The 18,442-nt window shown below is 41.3% G+C and overlaps 1 protein-coding gene across 2 annotated transcripts in view; it reads right to left on the minus strand.

The window, feature by feature from the left end:
- ssbp4 (single stranded DNA binding protein 4) overlaps positions 1–18,231 on the minus strand; it is a 121,356-nt gene extending 103,125 nt beyond the window's left edge. Inside the window, exons 1-2 of one of the 2 annotated variants that reach the window (XM_050054531.1) lie at positions 18,067–18,231; positions 4,522–4,594 (exon numbers count right to left, since the gene is read on the minus strand). In XM_050054531.1, coding sequence (XP_049910488.1) covers positions 4,522–4,594; positions 18,067–18,122 — 129 coding nt within the window. In that variant the 5' untranslated portion in view covers positions 18,123–18,231. The remainder of the gene's footprint in view (positions 1–4,521; positions 4,595–18,066) is intronic. The other variant, XM_050054532.1, reaches the window with a different exon arrangement.
- Between the last annotated feature and the right edge of the window lie 211 nt (positions 18,232–18,442).

The following is an 18,442-nucleotide window of genomic DNA, read 5'->3' on the forward strand; positions in this document are numbered from 1 at the left end:
CACTTTTTCACACAGGGCCATGTAGCTTTGGATTTTTTTCTTCCTCATTAATAAAACCCTTCATTTAAAAACTGCATTTTGTGTTTACTTGTGTTATCTTTGACTAATGTTTAAATTTGTTTGATGATCTGAAACATTTAAGTGTGGAAAACATGCAAAAAAGTAAGAAATCAGGAAGGGGGCAAACACTTTTTCACACCACTGTAGATACGTGTGTGAGACACACAAGTCTAAGTACTTTTCTCATGTAAACACAGTGATGTCAGTTCAACACGGACAGTAAGGAAAGATGACAACAATTGGGTGAGTTTAAGTTTACTGGGTTTAATGTAAAGAGAAAACAAAATCTCATCACTGTCATAAATGCTATTTATTATTGCAATTCTTTGGTCTGTCCAATGATTGTAAACAGTCACTGGGTCTGTCAGGCTGGAGACATTTTCGCGATTATGTGACCAAAAATATTTCAGACCCATCAAATCTGAATTTAAGACAATTTAAGACTTTTAAGGCCTTATATTAAGAAAACTTAAGACATTTTAAGACTTTTTAAAGGACCTGTAGACAGCCTGCTTAGGTCAAGAGTTTACTTTCAAATTTAGTTTTGCTGTGCTGCGTACAATTTGCAGCATGTTTTGCATCTTGTATGTATGTATCTCTCAGTTTGCTTGCATTTTATTTATTTGCAGCAATTCATTTTTCTTCAAATGGTGAAGAAATTTCTTCAATGGTTGTGTTTTCTGAAGTTGCAGTGCACTCAGTGCTCTAGGCCACTCTAGTGAGAAGACACAAGCAGAAGAACAGGGGGGAAACAAGGAGGCACTAAAAAGTGGGGAGGGTTGTAAAGAGGAACGGAAGAAAAAAGGCAGATGATCAAAGTATAAAAGAAAGAGAAACAGGCAGAAAATCAAAGTGTGGAGAGGGTGATCAGGTTTTGTGTTCTTCAAGAAACATCTGGAGGACACTGAACGTGTGATTGAACACTGAGTGATGAAGATGAGTGTAACAAATCATGTCTGTTTGCAACCTTCCCTCAAATACTCGGGAGAAATCCCTCAACACTCAAAGTCTACTGCTGGAGCTGCACGAAGGGAAAAAGGTGAAAGGTCAAGCTGCTGTGTTTGCTGGGATATGTACCCATTACTGTCAGTCTAATCCAAATACACTGAGTCTGACCATATAAGACAACTGAACACAAACGATGCTGTGGTTGAAATAAACAAAATCATTAAGCAATACACTGTTGCAGGCGCTACATTTGAGACAACTGGCGTCAAATTGACTTAGCAGTCTTTGCGTGCATGCCTCATGGACATGGATTGTTTGTGTTCCTCTGCGTGTATGTTGTTTTAATCCGTGTCTGTGTAGATGTTGTTTTAATTTCTGTTTGAGGCCATTTAAATGTGTGTGTGTGTGTGTGTGGGTCTGTGTGCGCCTCCGGTTGCCTGCGACCCAAAACTTCACCCCTTTCCAGCAGCTAACCAATAACACTCAATCTCTGGGAGAAGATTCACCCACAAGGGCTCTGGAATGAGCGAGGCTCTCTGCAGCCCGACCACTTGATCTCTCTGTGCTGCTCCCCCCATCGCTGCTTCATATTTTAGACATCCGCTGGTGGTTGTTGGCAGCTGGGCCGTCCTGCCCGCCCCGCTGCCAGCCTGCCTGCACGCTATACGCTAAGGCAACCAATTTCTGTCTGATTGCGTCTCACTGATACATCCACATCCCAGCGACAGTGATTTTAGAATCTGGTCTTTTTGAGATATTTTTCTTTATTTTTTCAAAACCTTTTCAACAAAACTGGAAAAGACATACTGTTTTTAAGAATATAAAGCAGTGTTTCATCATCTGATTTGACAGTGACAGTTCTTTTTACAGTTTACAGGCATAAAATAAATGGTTGTGGTTAAAAGCATTTATAGACGAATCTCACAGAAGCTCTATCAACATCAGCTCTCAAGGTGCAGCCCACTAAAAAAATACTTTGACATTTTAGAAACATGCTCATTTGCTTTTTTTGCTGAGAATTAAATGAGAAAATTAACATCACTCTCATGTCTGTATGGTAAATATGGAGCCCAGTGATAGCCAACTTACAGCCTGTGATGAGTGCCTGGTGGCCCACTGACCATTTTCTAATTCACAATGAAAATAATTATTCACAGGGGGGATTTTTTCATACTTTGAATGTAAATAAAGTGCCAGAGTGCATAAAAACATCAAAATAGAGCTTGTTTATGTAAATACTTTAAAAAATGCAGACAAAATGCCAGGGGAGGATCCTCCCGACACCCCAGCAGAGGTCTGGGCTTGGCCCCTAATGTCCTTAAATCCCAGAAACGCCCCTGCGTACGCCTGATTATGCGGGGCTGCTGCAACTGGATTTGCCTCACTTATTCATTTTGTCTGTTAAACATTATTAATGTTTGTTTATTAACTGGCCCCTGGCCTCCTGTCATTCTGCAAAAGAGGTCCCCAGGCATAGCAGCTCAGCCTTACTTCCAGTTTTTCCCAGTGGCCACTCACTGCGTTGCAGAGAGAAAAATCCTTGGCAGCCAAAAAATAATTTTTCCCGTAGACCACCACTGTAAAAGAGATGTCTGTAAAACTTTTAGCAGGACACCTCAAATTGCAAACAAGGTCAATTATGACTCTTTCTATTATGAATTTTTGATCCATGGAGATTTCTTATTTGTAAAAGGTTCCTCAAGTTAAGAAAAGGGATTTAAAAAACAAAACCTGCAAACCAGTAAACCTGCAAGCTAGAAGCTTTTTCTGGCGCCAAGCAAGCAGTTCCACTGGACTGAATAGGCGCCATCTTGGGGTCCAGTATCTAGTTATTATTATACATCTGTGGTTGAGTAGCCGCGTGGCTTAGCTTAGCATAACGACTGGAGACAGGGTCTAGATGCCTGGCAGAAACAGACCAAGACATCACCCCTGTAAAACCACAACTTCTTGTCTTTACACTTAATAATATATTAGAATGTACTTGTTACAGAGCCAGACTAGCTGTTTCCCCCGTTTCCAGTCTTAATGCTAAGCTAAGCTAACTGGCTGCTAGTTGTCGGTGAAGCTTCTCAGTCATTCACGTCATGGTAATCTTAAGAGCTATATTGTTGGTAACTAGACATGCTTGAGTTTCTTGAAGATGTTCCGCCTGTCATCCAAGAGGCTTCTTCGGTTCAGAGAACTTAAGCTCAGAGAGGGGCGAAATGTCTCAAAGAAACTCAAGCGAGTCCAGTTGCCTGGCTGCTAGTTGTAGCTTCATATTTACAGACACAAGAGTGGTATCAATCTTCTCATCTAACTCTCAGCAAGAAAGGGAATAAGTGCATTTCCAAAACTGTCTTTACTCACTTTAGTCCTCAGTATAACGTTAAAGGCTCAGTATGTAGAATTTAGTGGCATCTAGTGGTAAGGCTGCAGATTGCAACTAACTGAAACTTCTCCCGCGTGCCAAGTGTGTTGGAGAACTACAATGGCCGACAAGAAAAGTGAATGGCCCTATCTAGAGCCAGTGTTTGGTGTGTCCATTCTGGGCTACTGCCAATACTTCCCCCTTAATCTGAAACACTGGACCTTTAATATTTACAAAATTGCTATAAAAGCAATTTCAACTTTAAAATCAACTCTTCTATTTCATCAAAGCCTGTTGCTAGATGATGAGCTGAGCTGCTTGTTGCTCACTCCTCTCTCTTGCTCCTGGGTGTGCAGCGTGCATGTGTGACTTTATGCAGGTGCAACAGTATCTCTATGTGACTCTACACTGAGCTCACCTGATGAAATGACAGATAAACGCTGTCAGTATTAAAGTTGAATGATATAGACCTGCCTTTGCTTGCCAGTAAAGCCCTCTCAGTGTTGGGGAGTGTATTAAGTGGAGCTGAATAAAGCCAGCCGGGGCAGGAGAGGTGTTGTACAGGAGACCGCCTGGACATGGGACCATTAGCAGGAAGGATGTCCATTAAGGAAGAGGATGCAACACATTAGAGACCTTACCTCTTCAACAGTTCAGGGGCCTAATATGAGACTAATAAGTCGAGCGGACCTGGGACACACGGTTAGGGTTGGAATGGTTTCAAATATTAAAGGTGCGCTTGAATTAACTTAGCAGGGACTGGCTTGGCTTCTTAAATGTCATAGCAGAAAAGTCAGCAACAACACATGCTCACAATGTGTCAAACCGCTCTAATTATACAATGTTTATGATTACAAATTAGAGCTAATAATGAAGGGCGGGTAATCATATTAAGTAGCCCAACCGATGCCATGTTTACATTGTCCCAAATTAATAAACCCTCAAAAGAACATGGCTGTTGTTCAGCAGCTGTAAAAAAAACAGTCTTGGCTCATTAATGTATAATTTTGTCACAGTTTTCAGTGTCCAGAGCTCAGCTTTTAGAAAGATTGCTCAACAGCTGCTTGAAGCCTTATAATGTGAATCCCATTCCTGGTCATACAATAGAGGGGGAATCACGCTCAGGCTTAAGAAACAGGAAGTCTGAAAGAACGTCTTACCTCTGACAGGAAGGTCTGTGCTGATTTCTGTGCGCCGACATGCAGCAAATACTCGTACACATATAAAGCTAACCTGGAAAACAAAGACAGAGAGAGAAGTCAGTGTTGGGGATCTTTTACCGTCCTTAAACCTCCTTCAAAAAGCAGCACATTTGAAAGATTATTTCAAAATTAAAAAACAAGGTCATGCTCTCTCCTCATCCTGGTTTGTATAACACTTGTTTCATTCCAAGTAGCCCATCGATGTGCGTCCAACAAATGCGCACAATTGGCAGAAAATCATCACAGTGTCGTTTTAGATGGAGCTTGGATAAACAAGATTTCACAGCATGGAGATCATATACACTGTGGAGGGGTTGTAAATGTGTGATGTAAAGCTCTGCAGCTCCGAGCTAAAGAGCCTCTGTGGCACTCAGCCATATCCCTGTGGTTTTAGGAACTCTGCTGTTGAGGCACAGAGGCTGAAAACAAGACAGTGCAGACGCTGAGAGAAACACGTTCAGAGGAGACGAAAAATATCCTCAGACGTGGCTCAAGTTGGACGCTCAGCTGGCACCACGCTGCTTGTTGGATTCCTGTTATATTTAGGTGCCAGCCACATGTCAATGCCTATTTATGCATATCAGATACACACTTTGGTTTTTATCTTGATTAGAGAAACAAAATATAACGTGTTAAAGCTGGAGTGTGAGAGTTTTACATATATATGAACGTCTGTTACATTCAGGCCCGTGCCAAACAAGGTCACACCATGCTGATTGAGCCTATCATCGCCGCGGAACGCTCTCTGTAGTTTTCAGTATACCAGTGTGTTGGGTTTCTGGAGCGACTTCGTGCAGGCGCACCAGAAGTGATGCGCTTATGTCACTCAGCCAGAGTGATATGGGGGAGAAATTAATTTATTTTAGATTTGTATTGTTTTTGTTTTGTTGTTTTTTGTCTGTATAGCACTGCTTCTTGTTTTGTCTTCTCAATGCTTCATCTGTATGTGCATGACTCAGATGTTTGCTTTTGATATAATGAATATTGACAGTTTAAAATAAAGAGAGGGGGGAGAGACCATAACGATGGAGCTGCAGCAAAGAGTTTGGCGGAAGCTATGGCCAAGAAAAGTTTCTGGGGTTGATGCTCTGCATTTAGAGGAAGGATGAGCCCAGCATATTTTTAAAAGTCTTTACAATGGGAGCGCCACCTATTTACGCTACGCTCTTAACGCCAGCAGCATGACAAGGTGCTGAGCTTCTATTCTGCACTGAGCGCTGCATGTCTGGCTTTTTTTGGCTGAGAGTTGAAAAATGTTCAACTCTGGGTAAAATGCTTCACTCCTCACTGTCACTTTTTACCCACCTGTCCAAGCACAGTAGAAAAGGGGCAGGACAAATTGAACAAAGATCAGCCATCATATCTTACAAGTGGAAGTGCTGAACACCAACAACAATGGAATAGACATATGTCAGCATACTGTATACGGTACTAATATATGTTTCCTCTCATGAACCCATGCAAACCGGGGGGGTCCGTAATTTCTCCCTACATGCTTCAGGCTTCCCTTTATCCAGAGTAAGTACTCTACATTGTGCGAACATCTTTACTTCCATGAAAATTCTGTATCATAGCAACAAGACGCATCCAACGCATCTTCCTTGAAAAAATAAAAAACACTCTCAAGCGCTTTCAGCTGGGCAATTGACCCTTCAGTAAGTCCCGCCCCTGGACGCAGACTGGCCAATCATAATGTAGCATCACGCTGGCTCAGACCAGGGTCCGACAACAACACAGCTGTGCTCCATTGACTCTAATGCAGTCCTTTCAGATTTCCCTCATTTTCAGGGTGGTTTTGTGGATTTGGAGCTAAATGTTGTGCCTAGGGCACGTCGTGTATTAATGATACTCGTTACCTGGAGAGGTTGGAAAAAGATATACGTTTCTTCCCTGTTCCAAAACCAAAATCAAACCCTGAAAAGTGTAGGGTTAGCTAGCTAGCTACTGAAGATATAGCCTACTGAATGTATACACATGCTGCTTTTGCTTTTTAATGACAATAACAGTGAAAAAAAGACCGACCCTGCTGTACAGGAACCAGTGAAGGGAAGCAGGGAAATTTTGCTGATATTTAACCAGCTCTGTGTCATCACAGTGTGCACAGAAGAACAAGATCCCTGCCCTCCTAGGAACACAGGAGTGAAGCCAAACACTGTTCATCTGCACACACTGTGATGCCACACAGCTGGTTCAATATCAGCAAAGTTTCCCTTTATATTCATTGTCTTGTGTGGCGATCAGCAGTGATGTGGTGGTTCACTTTTACACTGTGATCTGTAGCCTATAGTTCGGCTTTAGCTTCTAACTATCTTTGTCTTTTTAACCTGTTGTTGCTGCTGAGTCAGTTTGACATCCTGGATATATCCTTCAAACACAGACTGTAGACCCCTCTGTCTGCTTCTCTCTGGAATCACTGTTTCAGTTTTCCAAAAATGTTTCAGTTTCAGGCTAACTGTTTCCCCTTGTTTTCAGTCTTTGTGCTAAGCTAAGCTAATAATCTCCTGGCTGTGCATGCAGATATGAGAGTGGTGTCAATCTATTTAGCTAACTCTGACCAAGAAAGCAAATAAGCGTTTGCTACAAGTTGAACTAACTAGTCCGTGAACTCCTTAAATACACAGGCAGAATGAAGGACTGTTTTTAACTGAAAAAGGAAAAAGTTGGAAAGTTGAAGAAGTCACTGTGGGCTGCTCTAAATCTGATCAATTAAAATCAATCCATCTCTATGTAACAGAGTGTGACTTTGGTGGGACCAGATCATTGCTCTATTTCTCAACAGCTGACTCATCCTTGTTACTCGTCACTGTCTTTGCCTTTGTTTGCTAACGCTCATCGCTGAAAGAGAAGAAGAGATCCAGGAAGCAAGAGCTGGGCCAGACTCAAACCTCAACTTGAGAACAACTTAATAACATCAATGTTGTCTTCCTCTGCATCTCAAATATTCAGTATTTTTCTGAGCATGAAGCTGCAGAAAGACGCACATAGACCTCTCTCTTGGACAAAATCAACCTTTACTCCCTCAGCAGCACAAAGAATCAACTCAGTATTTTTACTACAATGCAGAAGTCTAAACAGACATCACAACCTGCAATCATCTGTATGCCATCGTCTCCAGGTGTGACACAGACTAGAGGGGAGCTGCTGAGCTTTTGTGTGCGGTGGGCGACTGTTTTTATGCTGATCACATGCATCAAGGCCGGAGCAGACACAGAGTTATGATGTTTGGGTTGATGCTGGATGATACTGAATGAATCAATAATGAGCTGGGCCAGAGTTGAGCAACCTGATTCTTTATCACCTCAAAGATATCACTGAATTTCACTGCAATGTCTTGACAACTATCTGCTAAAAGAAAATTATCTGCTACAGCTGGTCCGAACCAGTTTCAACTAGCATTAGACACTAGATGCTATCGCCTCTTCTATTTCTCACTCTTACATCAGATACAACTGTATCAACACCCTTTTCAGATACGTAGTGTAAACACGCTGTTAGAAAAAAAGGATTTATGGTTCAACAGAGTTTTTCATTAGAGCGTTTCTGTGTATGTTGGGTGGATGTGGTGATGGAGGGGTGGTCAGTGTTTCCTTTAAGAGGTGTCACTAAGGCCCGCTCACAGATTGCATGTGCAGAGAAGGATTGTGGGAAGTGTGAGTCACAAGACAGAGCAAACTGCCTGTAGTAAATGTTTAATATTGATCTGGAATGGAGTGACTGTCCTGGTATGGTTAAGTGAAACTGATCAGTGTTGTGTTTAGGAACAAGTCTACCATGTTTAATTACGTGTTGTCTGAAAATGTGAAAAATAAAAAACTGTAAGAGAAAAAAAAGTACATTTATAAAGAATATTATTATCATTAAATTGTTTATATTATTATAATATTAATATTATAATAAAATTATTAATAACATAATATTAATATTAGAATTTATCAAGCTTTTCATAATAAAAGCTAAAAAAAAGAAAAATATATATTATCCATAATGGTTTAAAAGAGCACTGTCCATTTTGTCAATATCTGCCATAGCCTTGATTGATGTTTAATTTTAGTGTGTTTTTTGGGGAAATATTATGTAAGTGTAAATAATTTTTAGAAATTTATTTAATTCTTTATTCATTTATTTATTTATTTATTTGTTTACGAAATCAGTTTTGGTGTAGTTGCCACTCTTTTTTTGCCTTGTCCCAATTTATGTTTTTGTTGCTGTGATTGGCTAGTACTTGTTGTGTTGTTGCATTGGGGTTGGATGCAAGTAGGGTTAGGGCAAAGAGAACATGGTTAGGGGTTAGTGCTAGCCAGTCAAAGCACAGTTGGGCAGGACTAATCAAAACACTCTTGGGGGAAAAAAATTACAGTGGCCACACGGGGTATTGCAACTTTTGGGATCATCACAGGGGGCACATTGTTTCAAGTAAGTAATATTGTTCTCATACGCAGTTTTAGAAAAAGGACTGGCTGTAAAAAAAAATTTATTTTTTTTTTTTGAACATTACAAACAAAACAAAACAAACCCTTCTTAATCAATCATCTTATTATCAGAGTTTCCATTCGGTCTATTAACATTTGGAAAGTCTACCAGAGCCATATGATGAAATTATTTTGTTTATTCATGTGTGAGGGGTACCAACAGGAGGTCACCCAGCTCCACCAGTGGAAGTCATGGGGCATTTTCAGAAACTTTTTCATAGCTCTAAGAAGCTCCCATTTTGTTGTGTCTGCACTGAAAGAACTAGAAATGATCGTAGTGATCCTTATAACGCCTTTTTTTTTAGCTCCTATAGCTTGTTTGCAATCATGTAACTCTTATGACATGTAAAATTTAGATGGAAGGCAGGGAGTGATTGATCCATACACTGTGTGAACTGGATATAGAAGAAACTGACTACATAATAGGGCTGGATTAACCTGCACGCAGCAGGTATTGTCAGAAAATTGAAACTCACGTTGGCCTTAAGTTTTTTAAGTCTCTCCTTTACATTCTCCGAATTTTGGGCTTTAAAGTGGCCTTTGTTTTTTCCCAATTTTTCCCAACAACCATAAACAGCACAAATCATAGGCATGTGTGCAGTGTTGGTAGCCTTTGCTTCCAGTTGCCTGCCCTCCATCTGGACAGCGCACCAATGTCTAACGTCATATGCAAAGAAGCTATTTCAGAGTAGGTACTCTCTCAGCACATGAAGAACCATGAGTGACATAAGTGTACATTGATTGGTCTAACACAGCCAGTGCAGCACCGGCAACTGCCAGTTTTTAAAACTTGTTTACCATGTAAAGAACAGAGAAAACCTGATCAACAGCTAGCAAGGGGAGAAAATGGAAGAAAACATGGACAAATGGACCGACAGTGAAGTCCAGGCTTCACAGAGCAACAGTGGAAATACAGTGCAAACCAACCACTTGCCAGCTAATAGTACGGGACTTCAGTGTCCCACTGGCGATGTGAATGCAGACAGAAAAAAAGCCTGAAGGTATGACGTTCTAGGGGGGAGCTCCCCTGAAGGAGGTTCCTCCCAAAAACTGTTTGGTCTGAAAACACCAGTGGACACCCCTGCTTTCAACCCTGCTCGGCAGAAGGACTAAAGGGTGCGTGCTCTATGGGCCAAAAACATACAACCATGAGGTAACCTGCTGGAGACTTTTTGGCGTATATGCCCAGTGAGCACCTTTTATACATCCATGGTAAACGGCCCCAAAAAACACTGGCAGTAACGTAAGGCAAAGGGGCAAAACCCAGGGCAAAAGAAATCAACATATATCTCACTGCTGCTCAGAAACCTTAATATCTGTGAGAGCAAAGATGAGTGTGTCAACATCTCTATCAGGCCCCTTTTTCCTCTCATCTGGATTTTGGCAGCTGGACAGTCAGAGGACACAGTTTAGATGTATTTTAGTGGGTAAAAGAAACTGAAACTGTAAAACTCAGGGGCAAAATAGGATTTTAAAAAGCGAGAGGGAAATGAGAAAGTCATGCTGGGGAGTATGGCTGTGACAGTACTTGAATAATCAGGTTTGCCTTTTTTTGTTTTGTGCTTTTTGGTCATTCACTCTGACATAACCACCCGGGTTTGTTTTTGCTCCGTCAGCCTGAGCAGTTCAGGGGACGTTTAAGTTTCCCAGGTTCTGGGTATAGTGAGGAATCTGTTGGTGTAAAATGTAAAAATGAAGCCCTCTTTGCAGTGTGAAATACCCAGCGGCAGGCGTCAGCTCCTATATATCCCGTCCGCACTGTACAGGATCGAACAGAGATTCCCATGAGCAATGCAGCAATGCAATGAAATTTTCATGGCAGAGCCCAGTGTGATCTGAGGGGCTCTTTGCCCTAGTGATGGGCACCTGCCCTGGCTGCAATGCATTATTTAAAAATACTCATTCAATCCAGGCTTCAGGGGACACCTTTTGTTACTCTGTCAGAAGCAGTAAATGTAACTCGGCTGAGGAGGAGACTTTTTGTTAGCTGATGGAGCAAAGCCTGAGGAAGGCCAGGTAGATAAAGGAGACATGGGGAGTGGGGGGGTTGTACTGTACAGGAGAGCTGTGTCAGAGGGAAACTGAAGGTCAGGGCCTCAGCTCCTTTCTCTGTGGATACTGTAAACCTGTATTCCTTCCCTGTGAACCCTGCACTAGTTACACATGTCACTCAGGAATAAAAGATGAGATGCTTACAAGACAAAACCACAACCACGCAGTCCACTCCACGTCTCAAATTTCCTCCGCAAAACATTTCGCTCTGTCCTCCTTCACTGAAGTCGTCCACAGATGAAATTTAAAGATAAAGAGTGCTGATGCAAATTACATGATGAGAGGAAGATCTGTCTGAGTGGGAGGAAGAATATTTGACCTGTGCTTTGACTGCTGACTAAATGTCAAGGCTCAGGATAAAAAGCAGCTTTGTGACTTTACATTAGAAGAGACACAAAGCCAAGCAGTGCATCTGTTGTTTCTCACTCTCCCCCTCTTAAGCTACAAGACATTTGCAAGTTTCTCCACCATATAGCAACTTGGAGTCTGCTACACACTTTCTGATCTTCTCTCCTTCCCTGGAACAAACCTCATGCTGCCTAACTATTACTTTGCTCCATGTCCACACATCAAGGAGATCTCTCCCACTGCCTCGTCCCCAGGAAACACACCTGACATTTAGCCCCGGGCTGCCCCATCCTGCCTTCCCTTTCCTTTGCTCCCCTCCAGAGACAAGGGCATCTCGGCTGAGTTTAGCCAGCTAAAGCACAGACAGTTAGCAAATTAACTTTCATGTCTTCGTTTCAATAATTCAGCGGCAAGGGCAGGGGCAGGGTGAGGTAAGGTATGAATGGAGGCAGTGATGGAGGAGGATTCAGCCGGGCTCGTTACTGCATCTGTTTTCATATATTATCTCTCACAATAGAATAAACATGTATAGCATGCATAATTTATGTATTCAGTGGCGCACCGAATGTAACACAAAGCGTAACCGGATAAAAACACAAAATATTATTTCCTAAATATTAAATATTTATAAAGATCATATAAAAGCAGTATAGATCTGACAGTGCAGTGGTGAACGGGTGTGAACATGGTGATGTTTCACTTGAAGGTGAATGAGAGATTGGATGGCTGTTTGAGACACCTGTGATACTGTGAAGCTGTTTCACTAAAGCTTATTCCCACTGCACACACTGTTTATATTTGCTTAGCTTTGTTATGGCAGTTCCTTTGTCAAAACAAATCAGTGTCAATACGCGTGTAAACACGCATGGCTTTAGCCATGGGTTAATCCACACTCTGTCACACATGCACACACACACGAGCATCCGTGCTCACACAAAAACATTTAGTCCTCTCACTTCCGAGCAGCAGCGAGGTTGACTCTGTGACGTTTACCAATCGACAGACTCACCTGTAAATGTCCTCTAACCTCAGAGTTTAACCAACTGACTAACTTGTTCATTGTCAGCTCTCAGTGAAAGAGGCAGAGCAGCAAATGAGCACATTAATACATGTATGATAATAGCTTTAACAAACAATAATCCAATCCTTTGTTTTCTATAAAAACAGAACACGTGAATTCTTGTGAACCTGTTGTGTGTTCAGGCAGATGCTTCTCTCTGTATCCTGACAGAAGACATACACACTTCTCCTCTGTGTGCTCTGTTGCCAAACTGATTAACAACTTCAGGCACGTAGCTTCAATATTTATACTGTCTCCTTTATTTCAAGTGAGAAAACTAACAAATTTGTGCGGATGCACCCAAAGCAGCTGACGAAAGGCAGCATTAATTGACTGTTGACATATCTGAATGAAAGCAGTCAGCCAAAGGGTGCCGAGGGTAAATCAAGGGTTTCTTTACTTTTAGTGCAATGTTTCTGCCTATGTTGGTGCGTAGCTCTTTATGCTTCTTTCAAAAGGCTAAAATGCAGATGGCAGAGCCATCTGTGTAGAATCAAAACCATGCATTCAGACCTGAAGATCCCCATTAAACTGCATGTAAATACGTGGGAGGAGCCAGAGGAGGAGTGAAGGATGTAAAGAACCCCGTGTTCAAAACAAACTGATTAACTTGAAGTTCTTGAAGTTCTTTTCCCAAACAAATCCAGCGACACTTGAAATCGCACAAAAATGTCTGTAAACAAACACAGAGGATTAGAAAACAAACGAGGGGAGCAGAATTCTTTTGGAAACTAAGAATGTGATTTTAAAAAAATGAGATGTTTGATCAAGCTATTAAATATTTTTGTGAATGGCACCTTTAATTAGGAAGCCGGATTCATCAGTGCATATTTCAAAGAGGTTCCAGTTACTAAATAATAAGGTGACATTAATATTGAAGCTGCTGTATTACCCCTGTTCAAATTAAATTAAATAAAACACTGTGAAAAAAAACGTGTAGAGAGTAATTAATTTCTTTGGTTGCAAGGGCACCGGTTCTCCCTCTACCTTTATTATTAACAGTAGCATGTTTTCATTTTACAAAATGTCTGATCACAATAATGCTTTTCAAGGATGTGCAAACAAAACACTTCACTCCCCCCCTCGTGCCCGCTACCTGTGATCTTAAGACAGCGACACCAGGCAGCTGGATGGCGCTTGTATGGCAAAGCATTAGCTGTGTGGAGGAATCCACATAAGTGTGAAAGGCACATGTGACTGTTTGTTTTATGTTGCATTTCTGAACAAACGGGCTGGATTTGAGCCTTGGTTTCAAGGCTTTGAAGGAAATAAAAACACGCTCTGCATGCACACACAGCTTTGTGCAGTGTCGCACATACACTTAAACGCACACTTGAGCTTGTATATTGGAACATTTTGTATACTAAACCCGAGGACTACTGTATACAATTCAGGTGGCTGATAACTGAAGCATTCAGTACTATAAACACAGAGGAACGTGCAGCACTATACAAGAGCTTTGCATTTTCTGGTAAACTTTTTAAGGTTGCAGACTGCACATCTGTACGCACCAGATTACCTGAAGAAAATGTATCAAATCTGACAACTGCATACTGCAATCAACAGATTATTATTATCAGAGGGAATATGGTAGGATTGCAACACCAGGAGCTAAAAGACATTGTAGCACCTACAACACTGACAACACTGTACCACATACAGTAAGTTACAACCTTTATCTCTGCTCCTAGAAGTTTTTTTTTAAGATTTCCTCTTTTCTTAGAGTTTCAGGAGACAGTGGTGTAAAAATTAGTTGGGTTCCCACAGATTCTACCAATGAATTTCCATAACTTTTCCATAATATTTTTTATGTCAATGCAATTCGATGTGTTTGGGTTGTAATTTTAGCAAATTTGTATGCATTTTTTTTCTTGTTAAATAAAGTTATCAGTTACTGTCATCAGCATCATTTCCCAACTGGTCCAGCCAGGGGGTCCAGGTTTCTCCTTAGTCATTAGTTCAAGGTCCACATGGTGTAATATTTTCAGTGTCATACTTGCATTTGAACATGTCGTTGAGGTCGTTTGCTGTCTCTGTCAAGTGGCTGTCCATTAGTTGCTTACTCCACAGCAAAGATACAGCTCTTGAAAATAAAAGCTCTGTGCTGGAAATGCATTGTTTTTTACATACTTGACATGTTTTCGAAAGGACCCGCGACCCACCAGTTGGGAACCACTGCTTTAAAGATTTACCAGTCAAATCTTTATGAATCTTAGGTGCCTCAAATATCAGTGTGAACGCCTTGGTTTTCAGCATTTTCAGCATTTTCCTGTTTCTCGCCTAACATGACAGCGTGCTTCTTTCTTCCAAAAGGGTGTGCGGCCTTGGCGGTGATGTGCTGCCATTCTGGTCTATGTGAATCATGTGATACTAGTGATGTTTCAACGGCCACGCAGAGCAGCACTAGACTGTAAATAAGTAATACAAGGAGCATATTTCTCGTAGTATCAAACATGTTTTAGGATTTTTATGAAAATACTAAAACTTTTCCAAAGCATTTTGTTGATTGCAAAATATTTCCAGGGCTGTTTTTCTAATTTCAAACCTTTTCCTGGAATTTCACGACCGTAGGAACCCTGAAAAATGATTATTAAGATGCTGTTTCTTTTGGCTGTTCCAAAACTTCCAGAGTGAGGTTAATCCACAATTTCCCTGAAAAGCTTCAGCAGCTGGACGTCACTCATAACGACGCCAGATTGCAAACAAAACCAAATGGTGTTAAAGTATAAAAGCTGTTTGAAATACTGTATGTGTACAATTTTAGGAATTTAATGACACATCATGCCCTAAAATACAAACAGCAGCAAAAGTTATTGCAGAAACTACACAATATTCCGCTCTGCAACTTCTTCCTTGGAGCACCAATTGGTCTAAATCACATGCCCTGCCCGCACCCTCGTATTGTGTGATTGCTTTAAACTCTACAACACTGCTTTGGACAAATTACAATCCACTCCAGTCTTTACTATTAGTCTCTACTTTTCCTTCAACAAGTTTTGTGCATCTAATTTAACTGCAATATGGTGCAACTTAATCTAAATCAACAGAATAACAAGCTTAAACAGGAGCACATTCACACATTAGTGGGATAAAAATATCTAGTGGAACACTGGAAGAATAACCTTGATATATTTAATTAGAGCTGATATATAGTAATGCCACTATTTTTAATTGTCTTCTGTATTTTAAACAAACCAGCTGACCAAACCTGACTGCCTCCTTACATTATTATAGGTATTACATGATCGGTTTATAGTTTATTTAATCATATGACTTGATTATCAATCCTCTAAGCAGGCGCTGCAGCTGTGATGCTCTGTCACACTGTATGAGTGAGTCTGCTTTAATCGGAAGTCCATCCAGGGCGCCCCCTTTTTTAGTATCTGCATATGCAAAGAGCCATATGAATATGTAAATATGAATATGAGCTAATTCAGTGATGCATTGAGGCAGCTGTTGTGAGCTCCACATTTACAAGGAAACATGTGTTGGCCCTGCGGGGCAGGTTAGGGTGACAAGACAGGTGAGGGGAGAGGGCAAGCGTCGTCCATTATGTCTGGACAATACCTATAGGCCTGTGACGTGCAGGACACACACTCACACGGGAGCTAAACTAAATATACACACAGCTTTAAAGACTGTGATATTTACTGTGGGGTTTCTGATACATGAAATAAATGCAAACAAACACACTAAAATAAAAACAACAAATTCAAGAGTTTTGTTATTCAGGAGCAGCCTTAACACAGACGCGTTCATCATTTCCAGCTCCCAAAAGACTTGTATTTCTTATGAGTTAAATTATTAATCCTCCTCCTACACTATCATTTGAAATACATGCTGCCTCTGCACTGATTTCACTCCCAATAACACATGGAACATAATCCACACTCCCTGAACAAGCAAGTGCAACTAAAAACTGTCTAAGAACACAGCATCTAAAATCACAAATTGCTCTCGTCGTATTGTAAATAAAGTAGCGAAGCCAAGGCACACAAACAGGTGTAGAGGCAGCCCAGCGTCTGCTGATGGTTCATATGCAATATTAAAGCATCATATGCTGGTTCAAAGGTCACTCCGCCTGCTGTTCGTCAAACCACATGGGACTGTTTTCATTTAGGATTCACTCCTCCACCTCCACACAGACACAAACACACACGGAGCTGCTCAATTTTCCAATAATCTGATGTGAATTCAGAGTGAAATTAAACGCTCGTGGCACTGGAAGTGTACAAAGTCATAGTCGAGGAAGCTTACACTAAGCACATAAGCGAGCCCACATCTCTAGAAAGCTTAATCAATTGAATGTGACACGGCAATGCATCAAAAAATGCAAGAGAGTCTCTAAAGAAATTTTGTTTCTATTACAGATGTATGAGGCGCTGTGTAACAGCACAGCCTCCCAGGACCTGACAGTGTTTTTAGATTACAATTGCATCCCAGCAGGGATCCCTGCTAACTCCTCTAACCTCAGAGTTTTTTTTGGTGCTTAAAAATAGCTAATGGTGATAAAGGACAACATCAATTTAAAGAGAGGGGATGCAAAGAAATCTGTGAATGGCCACATATAGAGAGCAGCGAAATAAGGAGCAGGCATGAGGAGCAGTGCAGCCTTCAGTCTATACAAGGGACAGTGACATTTAAAAGTTACTTGGCTTTTTATCTTGTATATTAAAGCACTAATCCATGCACTAACACACGTGCTTTAAGGTGAAGGAAATAAAGAACATTTAAATCAGATTATAGCACAAAGCATGATGGTGTTGCATGTATATAAAAGCACACGAAAGTGATTTTTGCAATATTTCCACACACAATAACCCTGAAGATTCACATCCGATGTTACATTAATTGACTAGTCATGTAATATAAGCCTGCTTCTGTAATTTTAACAGCTTCATTCTCGTGGCAGCATGACTCTCCTTCGTGTGAGTGGATGCTAAAAAGTTTACCACCGCTGTATGACTGCTGAATGGGACAAAACTTTTCCCTTCATCGCCAGGTTTGATTGCGCCCGGCTAGAAACACACACAGAGCGAACACAAGCCGGAGCAAGCTGCACCCGCGTTTTAAATTCTACAACACCGAATAATCAAACCATCCGAGCAGCTTCACATCGGAAAGTTTACAAGAGGACGAGCCGAGCGGTGTGTCCGAGCACATAACACCCCACAGAAACATGTTTCACCCCGAAATGAAAACGCGCTTCTTCTTCTTCTTCTTGTTGGATACTTGCAGAAGCGTGCAGGATCACAACATTAAAATACAACGTTGCTCTCCAAAATAAAAAGCTTGCACAGGAGGAGGAAGTGTGTGCGCTTTGCACGGACACACAATATTAGTAAATATCCCGTGCAAAAGTGCAAACAAGACAATTTAAAAAAAAAAGTTTAAGAGACGCACCTCTACGGTGGTCGGAGGGGAGGGGGGCGCGCAGAGGAGCGCACTCTTTTAGTACAGTACACTCCTTTTAAATAACAGTAGCTAGTTTAGAAAGTTGGACTCCCCTCCTCTGCCCCCCTCTCCTGCATGATAAGCAGGTAAAGTCTTACATATAGCGCATAATTCACTTACTTTTCTCTCGCTTGGCTATCGGAAGGGACGACAGCTCCTTTACCTTTGGCGTACATGCTGGATTCTGTTTTAAGACTTTTGCCCCACTCAACACCTGTCAAAGAAAGCAGCCAGGAAAACGCTCCATCTCCATAGCTACCCCTTTAGTGTTTTTCCTCCCCCCCTTCTCCTCCTCCTCCCCCTCCTCCTCCCTCCTCCTTCTCTCTCCTCTCCCTCCCTCTCTTTCTCTTCTTTTTTTTTTTTTTTTTTTTTTTACATCTCCAACATTGGCCACAAATCAGGCACAGTTTCTATTGGGGGGACTTGAAACCGTCCTCTGTTGGATTTTTTTTTTTTTTTTTTTTTTCCCTCCTCAGCCGCTGTTCCGCAGGCCCGC

This window comes from Epinephelus moara, chromosome 10 (genome assembly GCF_006386435.1).
Source record: "Epinephelus moara isolate mb chromosome 10, YSFRI_EMoa_1.0, whole genome shotgun sequence".
Lineage (NCBI taxonomy): Eukaryota > Metazoa > Chordata > Actinopteri > Perciformes > Serranidae > Epinephelus > Epinephelus moara.